Here is an 18,210-nt window from a genome sequence, read left to right on the forward strand (position 1 = left end):
TGATTAAAGCATCTTAAAGAAGACATCCTTTATTTTGTTCCACAGTTTGAGGGTTCAGTCTTTCAAGGCAGGAAGGCATGGTGGCAGGAGTGTGAGGCAGCTGGTCACATTGTGTCCACAGCCAGGAAGAAGACAGATGAGTTGGGGTACTCCATAGGCTTTGCTTTTCATTCTGTCTGGTACCCAGAAACTGTGCTGCCCATATCCACAGTGGATCTTCTGATACCCAGTTAACCTGATCTAGAAGTTCCCTCACAGACACGCTCAGAATTTTGTCCAGTAGTTCATTTCTAGAACGTGTCAAACTGGAAATGGTAGCCATCGTGATGAGTACATAGGAGATGGGATTTTGTGTGTTGACTGAATCACTAGTAAGAGCTTATTAAATTTAGCTTTTCACACATGGCAAGAAGGAAATATGGTATACCGAGATATTTCCACCTCCTTCCCATGGTTTAGAGTAAGGAGTTTGTGGTGAGGTGGTTTTTCTTCTCCTGTCCTCTCTTCCTTCCTCTCAGTCTCAAGAAAAAGATGTCTTAGTCATCTTCAATCCAAGGTCTTTCTGAACACCGATTTCTTCTTCCCAGGCAGGCATTAATGAAAACGACTTTTACGATGGGGCTTGGTGTGCTGGTAGGAACGACTTGCATCAGTGGATCGAAGTGGACGCCAGGCGCCTGACTAAGTTCACAGGGGTCATTACCCAAGGAAGGAACTCTCTCTGGCTGTAAGTGGGTCAGCACCTGTGCCTGACAGGCACTGTCTTCTGCCTATAATTGAGGGGAAACCACAGAGCAGTACCTGATGAAGGGTGACTGGAATGTGGCCAAGGCTGAAAGAACACCTCTAGTGGGACAAGGCAAGGTTCACTGAGAAGGAAGGATGAGTTGGATGGGGGGGGCAGTCATAGATTAAACCCTAAGGCAGGTGGCTAGTACCTTGGATCCTGACAAATTATTGGTATCTGAACAGGTAGATTAAACTCAGCCTGAGGTAAGAACTCTCAGCAAGCAGTGAGCACACAGTCTTGGGAGGAGAGAGGAAGAACCATGCAGACTGGGAGAAGGACTGGAAATCTTGGCAGGTTCCCAGACAAATGGCCACTTGAGATGTGTTATAAGTGAGGAATGAACGAGCTCGGAGATCAGGAAATGAGACCACTTCTCAATCTTGAATTTAGGATTAGAGTGTGACAGCAACAAAGGTGGTCTGACGGTGATCCTGAGAGATGGCAATAACCTCTCAAAACCCTCCATCTTGGCTGGGATGTAGCTCAGTTGGTAGGTGTGTGCTTAGCGTGTGTGGATCCCTGGGGTCTATCTCCAGCACTGAATAAAGCAGGGGATGTCATGCACTCCTGGACTCTCAACAGCTGGAAGGCACAGGTGGGAAGATCAGTGCAAAGTCAGCTTTAGCTCCTGGATTCTTTACTTTTCTATTGCTATGCTAAAACCAAGACTAAGTCAGGAAGGAGGTTTATTTGGGCTTACAGTTCCAAGGGAAAAGGGTTACATAGCTGGGAGACAGGAGGCATGGCAACTGGCACATCAAGCTCAGAGCTCATATTTTGAACCACAAGCAGAGAGATTGAAGTGGGAATGGTGTGAAGCTTTGAAGCCTCAAATACCATGACTAGTGACACACTTCCGCCAGCAAAACCACATCTTTTAGACTCCCACAGACAGCACCACTTCCCGGGAACCAAGTGTTCAAATGCCAGAGGCCATGGGGGTATTCTCATATAATCCACCACAGCTATAAAGTTAGGCTATGTGAGACCCTGCCTCAAAACAGAGCAGGAGAGAACAGAAGAAAGCATATGCCCCACTGTGTTTTTCTACTATGGCACTCTATTCTGCTTAAAGAGGAAGGGAATTCTGACACATGCTGTATGGGAATGAACCTTGGGTGCATGGTGATAAATAAAAAAAAAATGACTACCAGATGATTCTGCTCAGACAAGGACCTAGAGTATTCATAGAGACTGAAATAGGATGTTGACTGTTAGGCACTGGAAGGAGGCCCATGGAGAGTTAATATTTGTAAGTAAAGAGCTGAAGTTTAGGATGGTGGCACCTCCTGGACTTGGGTGGTGATGATGATGGCAAGTCAGGGCAGGTGGACTTAGAGCCATAGGGCTGCCCACTTATCAAGTCAGCATGAGAAATCCTGTATGTTTTTATTCTTATTATAAATACAACACTTACCATCCAGAAGCATTAATAAGCACATCAGGGTAGCTATGGAGATGAATGGCTCTGACCTTGGGTCCTGTGCATGCAGTAGGGCCTCAGCAGGTCTCAGTGTGGTCAACAGGACACTAGAACAGGACACTAGTGATTTCTGTATTTGTATGAGAAATCTTCAGGCTCCTCTATACTTGTCCACACTGAGAAGTCAAAGATACCAACATTAGAAAATTGGTCGGGTGACTCCATTAAGACCCCTTGTTCCTCATAGCTCATGTCCCTTCACACTACTGCAATCCAAAGTTTCACTTCTTGGCATCTTTCGATATTGATCAATTATGTAAAATCATGGCTTTCTGACAAGAATGCCAGTGTCAGAAGGGCAAGGGCCACAGATAGAGCTCCATGCTACTGACTGTAGTAGCCCAAGGGAGTCTTTTCAGAGATGTCTACTCTGATGAAGACAGGAGTCATGACTTTGTTGCAGAAAGAAGTTAGGAGTCTCTACCAAGTAGATTGGAGTTTATTTGAAATAGATGTGAATATAGGCTTAGCACTGGGCACTGGGATTTAGAGAGGGGTACTCGGAAAAAGGATAAGACATAACCAAGTGTTAGGTGTGAGCTTCTCAAGAAAGAATCATATTTTTGGTGTCTTTACAGTAGCCATATACATGGCTTCTGAAAGTAGTTCAATTTCCCAGGATAGCTTTCCATGAGATTTTTAAGGTTTTTAAGAAACATCTGGTGTATACTGGATGATTACGTTGTATCACCAGTGAAGAAACAAATATTGATGAGTGCTAACTAGTGCATGCTGCTGCTTAGCTTCCTTTCTCCATTTACACCCCAGTCTAGGGAATGGTGCCACCCACAGTGGATGGATCTTCTCACTTCAATTAACATAGCAAAGATATCCCCCAGAAGCATGTCCAAAGGCCCACATCCCAGATGTCTCCAGATTCTGTCAAGTTGACAATTAACACTAACCACCATAGAGATTAATTTTAACTTTCAAAGTGGTCAACATTAATAACTAAACTGGAGTAAGACGATATCTGTACTCACAGTTAACCACCTGTCATTGTTCCTGTCCCTGCATTGTTTCTGATACAGACATATTTCAGATTCTCTATTATTGGTTTCTGTCTTTGTTACTGAGATCCTTGCTGATAGAGGCCATGCCCTTTCATTTGGAGGACCTATCCAGTACAAGGACCTGTTTGATGCCCAACAAATGACTCCCTAATAAATGAGCAACATTAAGTCAATAGTGACCATATTTTTGTCTGGCAGTGACTCATCTTCTGCTTTCCCTTTTTTTTTTAATAAAAAAGATAACATTGAAACATCTAATAGTGTTTTGAAACATTACCCATGATCCCACTGTCTTTATACCAACAGATTTTTTCTTATATACCGCATATCATACCCAATTATGTTATTTTTGACTTAGTATATTACATTTTCATGCTGTGACTCAGATTTCATAATGATTATTTTTAATGGCCTGTGATTTATTCAGCTATACTTCCATCATGTCCCAATTTCTTGTTACCTTTTTCATATTGAGAGAAGAATTTCATGCTCCCCCCCCTTTATTTGAATTGTATCCCCCAAGTAAATAATTTTCAGAGCTGGGATATTTCATGCAGTTTGACAACATTTGATTATCTTTTGCTATTTTGAGGATTACACTTTATTTACTTGGCTTTTCAGTGGCAATTATGCATACATTCATGCATGGCAATGTTTGCTCTGAACTATGCGTTTTCCCCTTCTTAATGGCATATTATCACATGACAGTTATTTTTATTACTTGGATTCTGAAAGGTTTTTAGGGAGGAGGGCTTGGAAGCTGGGTTGCTCAAGGGAGAAGGGGAAGTTGGGAAGAAAAGACTGGTGTGAAGTAATCAATAAGGAATGAAAGCAGGAGATTGATGATCGTGTTTGGCTCTTAACCTGTCTGGCCACTGTCATTAGAGATGAAGTCGGTGGGTTATTAGAGGAAACAAGTGAGGTAAGCACAGTGCTCCCATTTCTTCTTAACTACGAACACAAGAGGAATAAGCAAGAAAGCACAGCTGGAACAGTATCTCTCAGGGGTGTTTAAGGAGATGTGAGTGATAGAATTACTCCTAAGAGTCTGATTTTTTCTTAATGTCTAAATTTATTTCAAGTCAAATTATTGCTAAGGGATAATGAAATCAAGAAGTCTGACGGGTGTCAGTGTCCTGGACCTCCTGGAATTGTCTGTCTCCACCAAGGGCCAACAGGAAGTGGAAGGGTAGCACGCTTGGTAGCTGAGCTTTTCCTTCACCAGTGCACAAAGGCAATTGGATCTGTTGCAAATGGTAAAACAAACAAATAAGCAAACAAACATGTCCATGTTAGACATTGTAAATACTTGCAGTGAACATGACAATACCCACCCCTTTCTCTCTCCCCTGACTCCTGACCCCATATTGTTTCTGGAATGGACACATTTTAGGTTTCTGTCTTTCTCTTTAGCAGTTACTGGGAGCATTGCTGACAGTAGCCACACCCTGGTATTTGGGAAACCTGTGCAGAACCAGGCACCTGTTCGATACTCAACAAATTACTTCCTAAAAGATGAATATGATTAAATCAACAAAGGTTTATTCACCCTGACAAGTCATGGGTGATCTTGGACTGCAAATGACAGAGAGAAGGCTTACAGAAGAATAAGGAAATGGAGAGGAAGGTAGGAGAGAGAAGGCTAGGTTGGACAGACTTCTGGAGATGAGTGGCTCTCACCCTAAAATCATGGCATGCCTCTAGCTCCTGCTGGTTATGCAGACTTTCTTCTTTGGACCTCAGTTTTCTGTCCTCTAAAATGGACTGGCTACTCTCTATCTCATACAGAGTGTGTGTGTGTGTGTGTGTGTGTGTGTGTGTGTGTGTGTGTGTGTGTGTGTGTGTGATTGTAAGCAATTATATTAGGATGTTTAAAACTTATATAGCACACAATGAGTGCTTAATAGAAAGGAATTTTCTTCCTTCCATTCTCTGGGTTTCTCCAGAGCAGTATACTTTTAGCTTTATTTTTAGCCATGGGTCCTTCTCCCAAATGCAATATTTATTGGGAGCCCTTGAAAGTGATAAGCATGTGAGACAACTCTATGTGGTTCTAGGAGGAGGAACATCACCTGCCTGGTCCTCAGTTCTCTTCAGGTATCTCTGTATTAGGCATCCTGTTTACATAATATGCCCTTTGCAGGTTACAGTTTACCCACTTCCCCATACTTTAGCTGCTATTCTGCAGACCATAGGTAGATATGAGATTCAAGCAAAGCTAGAACTGGGGTCAGAGTTCACCTTTTCTAATCAGGTGTGAAAGAGCACTCGGGTGGGCAAGATTTTAGACACAGAGAAGAAATGAGTTTCTAGCTACAGAAAGGAGTTTGTCAAGTAGATGTTACTGTTTTAAACAGCTTTTTGCACTAAGGCATGTGGCTCACTTGGTAGAGGGCTGGCCTAGCATGAAGGAAGCCCTGGGTCGGATCCCCAATATGTAGTATGCTGGTATACTCCTGTTATCTGAGCACTCTGAAGTAATCCATCCTGGGCTACATGACACCCTGTCTCAGAAACAAGAAAGCAAAACAAAGCCAGCCAATCATTGAACCATCCATCTAACCAACAAATCAACCAACCAACCAACCAACCAACCAACCAACCAAACAAACAAACAAACAAACAAACAAAGAAAACCAGCTTCTTGTCATGTGAAGGGAGAAAGCACTTTACAAATGTATATTTCGGTATATTATGGTGGGGATGAAAAGGCAATCATCATCAACAACAAAAATTATTTGGAAAAGTACCTTGATGAAACCCAATATTATGTATGCTAATAGACACAAAAGTTGTTTAAATAGAAGAAAAGACTTTTAAAAATGCTTTCCCTTTTTAGGGCTGGTATAGTTGATATTTTAAAATGAACATTTTTAATATTACTTTGTTTCCGGCATTCCTTGTATATTTATTAATTAATTCATATAGCATTTATTGAGTGCTCTATAATAAGAATAAGATTGTAAATGCAAGCAAGACTTAGTTGTGCCTTTAGGAGGCAGTCTAGTAGGAGAATCCAGTATACTATTGAGGCTTCAAGAGAAGGCAAAGGCCATACTGACCTGAGGTGGGTGGAGCTCCCATTGGACCCATGCCAGGGCTGAGGATGATGCCCTGATGTTCTGAGGCATGGCTGCCACATCCCCCGGGTAATTCCCATTCGAGCTGATGACAAAGTCTGCAATTTCATTTTTAATAATTCTTTCAACTAATTTGGGCTATCTGGAGTTATAAAATATAATTGTTGTAATGATTTTGAGTAATTTATATTTTTCAGCAATATAAATTATCATTCCTCACTGCATTGCCATTTAGTGAAACGTTAGTGCCCCAATAGAAACCAATCTTTCATTTCCCTAATGACAGAAAGTATATTAGACATGTGAGTGTTGCAATTATAACCAGCATGATGATTGAAAAGTTAATTACTCTGCTGAGGTGAGTCAGTGCTTCTAAGGACTTGGAAGAAATGCCGACAAATTTTAAAAACCAAATGTTTTGCACTTTAACTGTTTAGTAGGGAAACCATCTGTTTTTTTAAGTGAGGCAGTAACTTGAGCACCAGGTTTGTGTTGGTAAGATTTTGTGGAGAGGGGATGAAGAGAACTCTGGAAGGTTGACCAGTTGGCTGAATTTGGAGCAAGAAGTCAGGATAGTTAGTAAGACAAATAGAGAACTCTAGTTGTAAGCCAGGCTTTGTGCCCAAGAATACAAAGATTTGGCAGAGTTGGTCATGGCATCAAGAAGTTAGCATGGATTTGGAATGAGATGTCTTAGCAGAGATTCAGGGTACTATTTTTTTTTTTTTTGAGAAGTATGAGGTACCCAAGTCACAAGGAAAGTAGGATCAGAAAGACAAGTTATTATATGATCACACTTTGGCCTTGAAGTGAGTAGTATTTGTGACAGACTAGTACACAAATGGTTGTGGGATGCTGTGAGACTGACAAGAGATGGAGTCACCCTGGAAAGAAGGAAGGTCTCCTGAGCAACTGTCTCTACAGCTTTTGAGAAGGGTTCTCTGCATAGGGTAAGTGTAGCAGGTTTATGGACAGAAACTTAAAAATTGCAAGATCGATGTTGGACAAAAACCTAGAGAGATTTTCTACCCAGTCCCAGAAAGGGCTCAGTGGGTGTTAAGAACACAGACTTCTCATTATCCCTTGGGCTGTCTTGATGGTTTGTATGCAGGGAATGGAGTAGCTGATGGTAACTGCCCTTCAGAAGTTCAAGGGCAATGGAGTGCTGCTAGTGCACACACACTGTGCGAGGAGGGAAGAGCTGGAAATCCAGGTCTAGTGCTGCTGGTTCATGGGTTCAAGTCAGAGGTCAGGTTCAAGGATATCAGACTTAAGAAGTGGTGGAGGCTTGTCTGGGGACTAGAGGCGTAGGGAGTGAGCAGAAGGAAAGACAAAGTAGGATAAGTCTGAGAATCTTGAGGCCACAAAGCAGCAGGCGAAGAGTGTTCAGGGTGAGATGGACAAGGAGAGAGTCGAGGGGACAAGTAAAGGACAATCTAGTCACACCAGAAGGAAAATTGAAGTTGGTAGGAACTTAGCAGTTAAAGAATGACTGGGACAAAGGCTGGTTCCATTGGGGCAGGGAGAGCTGAAACCCCAACACCTGCTCAGGGTCTCATTTCCACAGTGCAGTGTTCAGCTGGCACTGCCTCCAGTGCTACCTGGCTTTCTGCACCCTGGGGATTGACCCATCCTTCACCACTGTCACCTTATCCCTACTTAGTATGTGTGACGCATAGAACAGTTTGCCAGGGCTTGGAGGGAGGAGACACCAGAACCCTGCACTGAAGGAGGGGGAAGGGAACCTGGAGGCCCCAGAAGGGAAGAACTGTGGGAGGCTTCATCAATCATCTTGTCTCTTTGGGAGGGAGGGAAGGCGGTGTGTTTTCAGAACACATCATGCCATGTCTTGTCCTTGCCTAATGGGGAGATGAGATGTCAGGCACCTGTGGGGTCCTAGGGAGAAGATTTCCACGCTCCTTTCTCACTTCTTGGAGAACTGTCAGTTTCTGAGCAGGAGAGTTTGGCATGATCTTGAAGGGTTTTGATGAAAACACTGTCAAGTTCAAGTTCAAGGTGAGGCAGTCTCTTCTTCACCCTGCACTTTGTCTGCTTTACTTATGCAGAGGTAGCTGTTTAAAACCAAACAGAGATTTCATGGATGCCTCCCACGCATCCTCCTTGGGTTTCTGGGTGTCAGTGACTGAGCAATGAGCTCTCAGATGGTGACATGTCTGAAGTAGAAAAACTGTAGAGCTGGCTTCTGGATTGGTAGCTTCACCGTTTCGTTTTCAAGGTTTTTGTGCCAGGGTCGCTGCTCCTTGGGACACCCTCAGGGCGATTGCTGATACCCTTGCCTTTTCCCATTTTTGTTTCTTGGTGGAAAAGGCCTCTTTGTAGCAAGCCCCTTTCCTTGTTGCAGTAGACACTTGTTTTATTGCTACAACAAAGTTAAAAGACACTTGAGAAAGGAAGGATCTATTTTAGCTCAAGTTCATAGTCCATCAAGGTGGGAAAGACCTGGCAGCAGGAATGCAGTCTTGTTTATGCAGTCAAAGGTCCCAGTCCATGGAACAATGCCACCCGCATGGAGCATGGCTCTTCCTACCTCAGCTAACCTAATCTAGAAGATCCCTCATAGAAATTACAGAGGCTTGTCTGGATTCTGCTAAGTTGATGATCAATATTAATGATCACATCTGGTGAGCTGATGTTCTGTCCCACAAATCCTGTTGGATTAGCTCCCTCTGTCCATATGTGTTTACTTCACGATGCTTGATCTACTCCTAGATCAAAAGTTTCCTTTTTTGTGCTCCATAGATAGATCAATCATGCTGCCTCCTTAGGGCCAGCGCCCTTGATGCCCTCTCTGCTGGGAGAGGGAGACCACTTTGCTTTCTTTTGCCAGCTTTTGAAATCAACCTCGGTCTCCCTGTGTTTACTTGACTGTCTACCCACTCATGTGTTTGTGCTGCACTGATGTTGCTCCTGGAGCATAGCAGGCTCATTTGCCCTGAAATCTCCAGTGTTGGGTCTAGGTTGGGTCTCTGCCATTGGCCTCTCTCATCCCTCCCTTCTCCAGAGGCTAAACAGGATCACAGTATGTCTAGCACAGGGGGCTAAACCACAGGGTGGAGACAGGTTGACCCACTTGGAAAGAAGCTCTGGTTCTTTGTCAATGTCCTGACTTGGATTAGAAATGACGATTAAAGACTCAGGCATTACAAGTCTGGTTTCCAGTACAGCAGTGTTCGGAGGCGGGGGCCTTTGGGAAGTGATTGGCTTAGGAGGGCTTTGACCTCATCTATGGAGTAATCCATTGATGGGTTTATGACTTGGGAGACGATAGGGAGGTGGGAGGGGATCAGTGGATGTGTGCTTCTAGGTGTTATACATTGTCCCTGCCTCCATCTCTGCTTTGCATCTTTCAGGACATGAATTGCTCTGCTCCACCACACCCTCTCAGGCAGGGTGCATTGCACCATCACAGGCTAAGAAGCAATAGAAATAAGGAAGCATGTAGGCTGAGCCCTCTAGAACCATGAGCCAAAATAAATCTCTGCTCTTTATACTCAATTTCTCCTGTCACAGCTACGCAAAACTTGTGGAATGGACCTATCCCAGATTCCAGACTGACATTGGCATTCCTGGCTGCATGCCCAGGAATACATTTCTGAGACTTTCTGTGCCTCCATTTCTCCACTCACCAAGTGTGATACTAGTATACACCATGGAGGCTGACGCGAGGACTGAAGGAACACGCTGGTGAGGTTACGCTGGGCATACAGTAAGCAGCCTGCTGTTGCTGTTGCTTTCTTCAGACTCTGTCCCTCTTGTAGAGGGTCCTCAAACTGTAGCAGCTCCACCCATCACTCTGTCAGACCATGCACTTTGGTCAGCTGGTTGTGTGTTTCATACAATGCAGTAGGAAACCCAATCACACTCCCAACATGTAGCAGAGACCTCACAAGTTGGTGATGCTTTTAACATGGTGGCTTCTTCTCATCCACCCTACCTCTGGGTCCTTTCCCCATATGCCCTGAGCTAGATCTTCTAGTATCCCAGCACCTACACATAGTACCTAGAAAAGATGAAACAGATAGCAAAGAAGTCGAGTCTGACCTTTTGTCCTGTCTGCTTTTGGGTGGGATACCTTTGATAGTTTGGGAACTTCTTTACATAACAGAGTATAGGCACCTAAACAGGGACTGTGAGCACTTTGCCTGTGCCCCCTCATGTGGTGCCCAGTGACCCATTACATGGACGAGGAGACTGAACTGTAGAAAGTCAGAGAAGCTGGCTTAGCTTGCCTGTCTTGTAGGGGAATGCTTGCCCTCTTTTTTCCTGCTTCCTCCACTCCTTGTCTCTGCACTGGTGTCCCTCATGACCCCTCATTTTCTCTTGTGGCATGAGGTTTGTTAGAGTGTAGACCAAGGGACTGTTTCCATATACTTCACTGAGGGTTTCTGAGGCTAGGCCCAGGACCTTCCCCAAAAGGGGCCATTATTTTATCTATTTTTAAATCAGAAGGAAGACATAATAGGATAATGTTATATATAGTTGGCATTATATTAACTAGGTTATAAGATTTGAGTTTTACAGAGGAAGGGAAATTGGTCCATAGGGACTAACCCTCCTCCTCCAATCCACCTTCCTGTGCCTGGAAGCTGTGACTAAGCAAGTTTCCAGGACAAAGTGCCAGGTGGGAATGAGGTTGTCAGTCAGCTCTATTTAACATGGGGCACAACCCTGGGTTGTTTGACTGATCCAGGATAGTTGCTAGAGTCTGTGTCTGCACAACAGGGAAGAAGAAGACAAACCAGAGATATAGCTCCCAGGCAAAAAAGTCCCTGCTTCCAGATATGTAGGGTTGGGCTATGAGCAAGCACAGAAGTGGATTAGCAAGGCCATGGGGACCTTCTCTTTGCAACAAAAGGAACTCAGCCTCACTGACATATTGACTTTAGGACTCTGGCCTGCAGAGAAGATACACCCCTGTTATCTAAACCAGAGGTTTTGCATCATCATCATCATCATCATCATCATCAACAACAACAACAACAACAACAACAACAAAGGTGCTACCATTCATCGGTCCTTCAGTGGTCAGTTCAGCTCTGGTGGTTGCTGTCTATAGCATGTTTTGCCATGGTAGAGCCTCTAGCTGTGCTGGAAGCTGGTTGGGCTTTCAGCTAGGGCCACACCTTCATTCTCCAGCATCCACAAGGACCATTTGTTTGGTTTCTCTTCCTCTGAGAATTCCAGATTTGGGGCTCCTTGTCTATTTTCTTCTTGTGCTTTTAGCTCTCTGCTGTGGGCCTTGCAGCTTTACCCTCTACCCAAATGTATTGCCTCCTGGCCCCAAAATAGTGTTTCTCTAAATAGTGTTGTCTCCCCATAGGCAAGTTAACAAGGTAATGGGAAATGGATAATACTTGGCAGTTTATGGCATTTGTGCTGCATTCTCAAATAGCTGTGCTAAACAGTCTAACGTGAAAATCCCAATAAATCAATGGGGTGATATTTCACACAGGCTCCAACATTTGGCTGTACTGAGAATGTGGTGGAAGCATTTGGCCTGGTGATTACAATTCTACCAGAGAGGGAGGTAAGAGGGAAAGGGGAGAGTAAAAAATGTGGACTCTTTTTCTACCTACTGAGCATGTCTACTGCAAACAAGTTAGACCTTTCTGTTTTGTATTTTGTCTGTAGCAGCTGTGGAAGGCATGTCTAGACCTCTTGGGATCAACAGTTCTGCCCAGAGTTCTAATTCAGCATTGGGCCAGATTTGGGCCGTTAGACGGCTGGAATGTGGCTCAGTGGGGAGGGGATGGGCAAGCTGCAGCCAGCTTCCTTGTGATTCCAATAAGGAATTGGCTCCAAACGCTTCCTTTTCCAACTGAAGAGGATTCAGCCAGGATTTCCTTACTTGCGTATAGAGGTGGGAAGTGCCTAGCACAGATTACTTCTGAGGACTGGGGGCTTCTCAGAGGCTGATGATGGGGATAGTTGGGACCAGAAGTACTTTTTTTTTTTAATGTTCACACGTGCAACATGAGACATCCTGGGTGTAGAACTCAAGGCTAAACTGAAGAAGCCAGTTTTCTTCTTCTGCCTTTTATACACAGAAGCTGATGGATAACATTTCTAGTGTGCCTGCCTGCCACAGACTGTGACCTACCACACAGGTGCAGTGTGGAATTTCCCCTTCATAGTGTCAAATGAGCGCCAGAAAGCTTCAGAGATCAGGTCTCCAAGTTGGGATGATGACCTTGACCTTGAATATCTTGACCCATTTGTGATAGGATTTAGGGAGGGTCTATCCTGGAGAGATGGACAAAAGTGATGGAGGTTGTGGGGCTCCAGTGAGGCGGACATGGCATGTGTGCCTGGGATCTTGGCAAATAGCTCTTTGATTGGGGATTACGATAATTGTATTTCCTCAAATTCTTCTTTTTAACACTTTGTTTAGGTTAGTTTTGGCTGCGTGGAACTTTTGACTGTTTCACGGTTGACATACCCAGTCTTTGAAGGTGTATGTCACATGTAGAGAGGCTCATGCTGAGGACACCGTCCTCTCGCTGCTGTGACCCTTCCTTAATTATCAGTCCACCATAGCTGGGTGGATGGACACCTAGTCTCTATTCTGCCTCACACATCCGTGTCTGTCTCTCCCCCCGTACTACGAGTCCCTGAGTGTTTCCTCCTTTTCTTTCTTATTTCCCGTCCATTCTCTACTTCTGGGGTTAAACCCAAGAACAATAACAATGATTACTGCAATTATGTAATGTTTGTAGTTGAGCAGACCAATTTGTCCCACTTTGTCTGATTTCAAAATTGTTAGAGCTTATTAAGATCTTTTGCCTTTGTATATTAATTTTACAATAATCTCGTTATATCTACAAAGTCTTGTTTGTATGATGATCTTGCTTATATCTTACTGTGATTTTCACAGGCGTCGTGTGAAACCTGTGTATTAATTTGCTGAAGGTTGACACCTTTGTGTTAAATCTTTCAATACAGGACCACACACTTTTTCCATGAAAAATACTTAGTTTCCTTCACCAAAGTTTTGTCATGTCCAAGCAAATGAGTCCTGTGTGTCCTGTTAGATTCACAAGTAGCTAATTTTTTACTTTTATTTTTTGTGGTCAGTATTTTACTAAGTTAGCAGGGATCTCATTTGGCTGCCAAAACACCAGGGCTGACATTTATGTGTCTGTAAACTGCTATGTGTGAGTCAAGATGATTTTGACCTTTTTAGGGATTTTTTTTTGCCATTCCCCTCTTTCCTCTGATTTACACATACACATTATGTCCATTCCCTCCTTTGATGAGCATGTGTGTGTAGGGACATGCGTGTCTGTGCTTGAACACACACACACACACGCACACACACAGAGTATGCCCAGCTCCACACACATACAGTATGCCCAGCTCTTTCCTTTGGTGAACACATATACACCATATCTACCTCTTCCTTCTGATAAACACACACAGTATGTCCTGAGCCTCTAGAGAGAAACCTACACAAAATCTGGCCAGTGGAGTCTCCATATTATGAAATCCATTCTGAATTGACAAGATATGATTTTGGTCTAAAAGATGACAGTTTCTCTTGTGTCTGTGTCTATGTCTAAGTCTGTGTCTGTCTCTCTGTTTCTGTTTCTGTCTCTGTCTTTTCTGTCTCTCTCTGTCTCTGTCTCTGTCTCTGTCTCTGTTTTGTCTCTGTCTGTCTGTCTGTCTGTCTCTCTCTCTCTGTCTCTTTCTGTCTCTCTCTCTCTCTCTGTGTGTGTGTGTGTGTGTGTGTGTGTGTGTGTGTGTGGTCTGAGAATTGAACCTAGGTTCCTGTACATGTTAAGCAAATGCTATACTGCTGAATTCTACTCACATTCTAGTTTTGTCCCCCAAATCTCCATTCATCTCTGGAAGTTTTCACATATTTGTAATAATTTTCATGTTAGCAAAGGAGACTTTAAAATGGAAAATGGCAAGGATCCATTGTCCTGGGTCTCTCCACTGAGGCTGTAAAATGGCAGCCAATTGAATGCCTATGTGCCATTTGGACCTAAATGATGCCATTTTTTAAAACATTGAGTGATAATTTGTGTGTGTGTGTGTGTGTGTGTGTGTGTGTGTGTGTGTGTGTTCATATAGTTAGTTTATGTGCACCATAACTAATCTGTAGTTATGCATACAGGATCCTGTAGGCCAGAAGATGGTGTCAGATACCTGTGAGAGTTATAGGCAGTTGTGAACTACCAGGTGTGTACTAGGAAATGAACCCGGGTCCTCTGTCCCAGCCCCCTGTTTTATTCAGAACAATCTGGGGAAAATAACTAGTATATACCAAGTTGCTGTCCTAGCAAGTGCTGATAGTGCTGTACTTTACAATACCCCAGAGGTTAGACTCTGTAAACCTCATTACAGATACTGTGCCTGCTAGAGATGTCATGATTAGCATAAGCGAATCCCTAGTTGAAGCCCATTTCTTCTAGTCTTAGGGACCCCTGATCTTTGCAGGAGCCCAGTAAGGCCTACACGTCCCCAGCTTTTGTATGTGTTCTTCTCAGCTCTGCAGCATGGCTTTTACTCCCTTGATACCAACTTCCTCTTGTGCTTAGCAGGAAGCTTCCGATTTTGACCAAGTGGTTGCTTTCTAGGGGGACTTTTTTTATGTTATGCCAGCTTTGAACCAGGCTGAGAAACGGGTGAGTCCATGGGTTTCCCCTAAGCATATCTGAAAGTTAAAACCTTTGCTAAGTCGCACAGAAGGTTATTGTCTCTCTCTTTTTCAAACAGCCTGCTAGTTTTTCTTTCAAGTTTCTCCATAAAAATATAACATGAGTGCTGCCAGGGACATCTCAGCTGGCCATGCCTTCAGAGCCCAGGCTGGTCGTGGAAGGGAAAGCCACGTGCTTTCCGGTACTACTAAGAAAATTCCATCAGTCTTCTCTCCAGAGCATTACAGGAAAAAAAATGTGGACTCTTAAAGGAGGAGGGAAAAGAAATTCTGCTCTACAGTCCTATGCTGAATTTATAAGCAAGATACTAACTGACCTCGGTTCTTCATGCATGTGCCTGGAGAAATGGTCTTGGGATGAGTAGAAAAATTGAAAAGGCCAGAGATGAGATGGAAATGTGAAAGAGAGGGTTGCAGGGGTTATTTTTAACTGATGTATTGATTGTTTCATTGTTCAAACAGCCAAGAAACATTTATGGTGTTTCTTTAAAAATAGTCCTTATTTAAGGTCCTCTAGTCCCATTTCCTGGACACCTGGGCAACTACTGCAAACTGCTTAGCAGATACTTCTTGTTCTTGGTCCCTTCCTTCCTTCCTTCCTTCCTTCCTTCCTTCCTTTCTTTCTCCTTCCTTCCTTCCTTCCTTTCTTCCTTTCTTCCACCTGTCTGTCTGCCCATCCTTTCTTCCTTTCCATTTCTTTCTAAGTTTTTGTTTGTTTGCTTCTTGTATCCACACATGTGTGTACGTATGTGTATTTGTGTAGAGAACAGATGTTGACCTTGGGTGTCTTTACCTATTGTTTTCCACCTTACTTTATTTTTTTGAGACAAGGCCTCTCAGTGAACCCAGAGCTTGCAATTTAAGCTAGAGTGGCTGGCTAGCAAGCTCCCCTGGATCTACCTGTCTCTCCACACCCCACCTAGGGCTGGGGTTATAGGACATGTGGTCATGGCCTCATTCATGTCAAAGTTTGTGATGGACCTGCAGATCTCCTCTGACATGTGTATACATACGTCAGGGGTCTGTGCATGCACACACAGACACAAAATATATACCAACAATTCACTCTTTCATTTTCCTCCTGGGGCCATCTGCCCATGTTGGCCTTTGAACTGCTTAATCCCCATGTCAATCTCCCCCAAGTCCCTCTTGTCAGGCGTGGCTCTTGGCCTTCCTCTTTCTGCTCAGACCTCTCTTTTCCTTGAGTTATGCTCCATGCTAGACTACACGTCTCTGTTTTCTCCTTAGTTTTGGTGTTGGATGCCTTCTGGAAATGGAGTGTGGAAGATGTTTTGAGTTCCTTGAATGAAATGTATTTCTGCCGATCTCACCCTGGATGGGCAGCTGGGACGACAGGATTCTCCCTCAGAACTGCTGGCATCTTTACTGAGGTGTAATTCCCTACCACACAGCTCACTCGTTTGAAATGTGCAGTTCTGTGGGATTCTGTACATTTGTGCCATCATGCAGTCATCACTACAATTAATTTTAGAACATTTCATTTTCCCAGAAGGAAACTTCACCCCGTATCTCCCAGAACTTCCAAATCTCCCATGCCACCTTTCCTGAAGCTTTACAGGGAGTGACCTGAAGATATTTGTCCTTGAAAACTTTTGGATATTAATTCCTCAATACAGTTTCAGGACCATGTCCATGTTTAGTCCTAAATACTGTACATGATGTCAAGGTGTCAGCTGGTCACATCGCATCCTCGGTAATGAGCAAAGAGCAATAGCTTAACCCCTGCATGCTTGATGCTTGTGCTTAGTGCTCTCTCTCTCTCTCTCTCTCTCTCTCTCTCTCTCTCTCTCTCTCTCTCTCTCTCTCTTCTTCTAAAGTTCAGGATTTCCTGCCTAAGGAATGGTATCAATTATAATAGGCAAGTCTCTCCACCTCAATGGGCATAATAAAATTAATTCCTCGTTGTTACGACAGCCCAACCTAGTTGTTGAAACTTTTCCAGATAATTTTAGATTGTCAACTTGCCAATTAAATCTAACTAACTGTATGTATGTATCATATTTCTTGTATGCATGTATGTATCAGATTTCTTGCATTAATATCTTTCTTTCTGGCCTAAATATGAAATTGCTAGCCAGTTTCCCCCTAGTCACTTCTTGTCTGTCCATCATATCTCAGCTCAAATACTGCCCTTCCAGAAAGCTTCTTTTATGGCATTTCCCATTTTCCAGTCCTCCATAGCTTGTCCTTTAAACAGCATCACAACAGCATTTCAATTACTGATTGAATAATTAATGATGTGGTCCCTGCCCTCCACTACACTGTGGTCTCATAGGCAAATTAGATAAATGTCTTGATGAAGCCTGTATTATCAAATATCCATTCTGCTATTTAGAATATCATGGCCTCTGTGGTCTCAAGTGGGCTTGATTTGAGGGCCACTGCCCTAGGACTTGGCTCCCTCCCTCCTCCTGATATGGTCAAGGTATTTGGTCCGGTGTCAACAAATGTGGCTTCTACCATAACATTGGCAAGGTCTGAGCTGCAGTTTTCACTCTGTGAAAAACAGCTTTGGAGTTCGGCACATCGATGAGTGCCTCTAACCCAGCGCTAGGGAGGTGGAGGCAGGAGGATTCAAAGTTCTGCCATCCCCAGCTGCATAGTGAGTTCTAAACCAGTTTGGTTACCTGAAGCCTCATTTCAAAGGAAAAAAGAAAGTAAAGGAACCCAACAGTTTCTGGTAAGCATACAAAAAATGTTAATGTTCATGGATGTTGAAGCTTTTGAAAATAAATTGTCTTCAAATATTATGAAAAAAACCTACTATGTTCCCAGCAGCCATTGGCCATGCATGTCTGTTAGTACCTGAGCCACAGTCTACAAACTGCATTGGCACTCACCTGCTCCCATTTCCTGCCTGTTCTTTTAGGGAAAAGTACAGGAACATCTTGACGAAGCCTGTAGTATCCAATATCTGCTCTGGTATTCAGAATGTCATGCCCCCTGACAATTTTGTGCCTTAGTTTCTTTACTGATAAATTGGTGCTGACATTTTCCCTGGCCTTAAAATAGTTTTGAGCAGATCTAGTGGAGAATTCCACCTCATTATCTAAGTTGCTTAGAGTGGGACAGGCCATTCTGTGCTATAGAAAGCTCTCCTATGCATTTGGCAGGTTTAGTGGCATCCTTGTCCCCTATTT

General features: G+C 43.5%; 1 protein-coding gene across 1 annotated transcript in view; it reads left to right on the forward strand.

The window, feature by feature from the left end:
* The window catches only part of Cpxm2 (carboxypeptidase X, M14 family member 2), a 110,570-nt gene that overhangs the window by 46,958 nt on the left and 45,402 nt on the right, over window positions 1–18,210 (forward strand). Inside the window, exon 4 of the mRNA XM_032892424.1 lies at window positions 588–727. Coding sequence (XP_032748315.1) covers window positions 588–727 — 140 coding nt within the window. The remainder of the gene's footprint in view (window positions 1–587; window positions 728–18,210) is intronic.

Source organism: Rattus rattus, chromosome 2, assembly GCF_011064425.1.
Source record: "Rattus rattus isolate New Zealand chromosome 2, Rrattus_CSIRO_v1, whole genome shotgun sequence".
Taxonomy (NCBI): domain Eukaryota; kingdom Metazoa; phylum Chordata; class Mammalia; order Rodentia; family Muridae; genus Rattus; species Rattus rattus.